The 1,366-nt window shown below is 63.0% G+C and overlaps 1 protein-coding gene across 1 annotated transcript in view; it reads left to right on the top strand.

Moving 5' to 3' along the window:
* Positions 1-737: 737 nt before the first annotated feature.
* USP27X (ubiquitin specific peptidase 27 X-linked) overlaps positions 738-1,366 on the top strand; it is a 52,944-nt gene continuing 52,315 nt past the window's right edge. Inside the window, exons 1-2 of the mRNA XM_046672874.1 lie at positions 738-859; positions 1,128-1,301. Of these exons, the coding sequence (XP_046528830.1) occupies positions 738-859; positions 1,128-1,301 (296 nt within the window). The remainder of the gene's footprint in view (positions 860-1,127; positions 1,302-1,366) is intronic.

Below are 1,366 nucleotides of genomic sequence, written 5' to 3'. Positions count from 1 at the left end.
GGCCACTGAAAGGAAAATTTGGAAGGTCAATTGGCAGGTGAAATGCAGGGCTGGGAACACTCCTAGACACAAAAGGCCTGAAAGTTTTTTGCGCGTGGAGAAGGCAAGGACAAGTCCCTTTGGGACTGGGAAGCAACGCCCTGCTCTAGGTAGGGCAGAGCCTCTACCTGGTGGGGGAGGACTGGAACCACAGCCCATGTGACACACACATCACTGTTGCATGCACACGGGTGCTACCTTGCACACCTCTGAGGCTTGGGATTGGCTGGTGAATTTGACCCCGCAGAGGTTGTGTTTAGCCGGCAACGTAAGGTAGACAACCATTTTCATTCGCCTTCTGATTCTCCACCAGGCTCTCGGCTGTTTCTCGGCAAGTCTAAGTGTGAACAGGTATGAAAGAGTGTGAGGAGGGACCCAGCGGGCTTCAGGCGGGTGGGGGTGGCACAACCTATGGCCCCCAAGGAGGAAGGTCCCCGAGGTCGTCATCCTTACCCTCACAAGAGTCGCAGCTGCTACGACCCTTGTCGTCGTGGCGGGGTCGGGACAAGGGAGGAAGGTGGGCCCTGGACGGGAAGGGGTCAGATGGAGACGGGGTGAGTCTTGGGGGCGATACTGGAGGTATCTGGGTCCTGGGGGCACCAGGAACTGCCGACACAGGACAGACTCGAGAGTCCTCACGGGGGCCCGGGTGAGGGTCGGAGAACCCAGCCGGCCGGGCACAGGCGCACGCAACGCGCATGCCCGGTGCCGCGCTTTCCCAGCAGCCCTCAGGGTCCGGGGTGCATAACGTTCCAGGCGCCGGGCTGTGCGGGTTTGTCTTGCGGTCGTGCTTCTTTTCCTCTTGGCTGAGGCTCAGTCGGTAGGTCCGCGGAGCAGTCCTTCTAGGAGTCTAACCGTGAGTGAGTGTGAGGAGGGAGCCAGCGGGCTTCGGCAGGTCGGGGCGGCATGGTTCCTGGCCCGGAGGAGGAAGGTCCTCGAGGTCGTCGTCCTTGTCCTCACAGGCATCGATCGCAGCTGCCATGACCTTTGTTGTGGCGGTGCCGGGACGGGACGAGGGAGGACGGTGGGCCGCGGGGGGGGGGGGGGGGGGGGGCCCCCGGGGAAGGGGGGGGGGGTCCGGGGGGCAGCCGGGACTGCCGACAGAGCACGGACTCCGGAGTCCTCAGTGGGGCCCTGGCGACTGGGCGGGGAATCCAGCCCGCCAAGCACACGCGGGACGCAGTGCGCATGCCCAGTGCTGTGCCTTCGTATCGGCTGTCAGCGTTGGGGCTGCATAACCTTCTGGGCGCTGAGCTGTGCAGGTCGTGTCTTAAGTCGTGTGGGTTCTGTTTTGTTGGCTGAGACTGTCGGTAGGTCTGGAGATGAG

Source organism: Equus quagga, chromosome 10 (genome assembly GCF_021613505.1).
Source record: "Equus quagga isolate Etosha38 chromosome 10, UCLA_HA_Equagga_1.0, whole genome shotgun sequence".
NCBI classification, from domain to species: domain Eukaryota; kingdom Metazoa; phylum Chordata; class Mammalia; order Perissodactyla; family Equidae; genus Equus; species Equus quagga.
The sequence above is the reverse complement of the archived record's forward strand: the minus strand, read 5'-3'. Positions and strand labels throughout refer to the sequence as shown.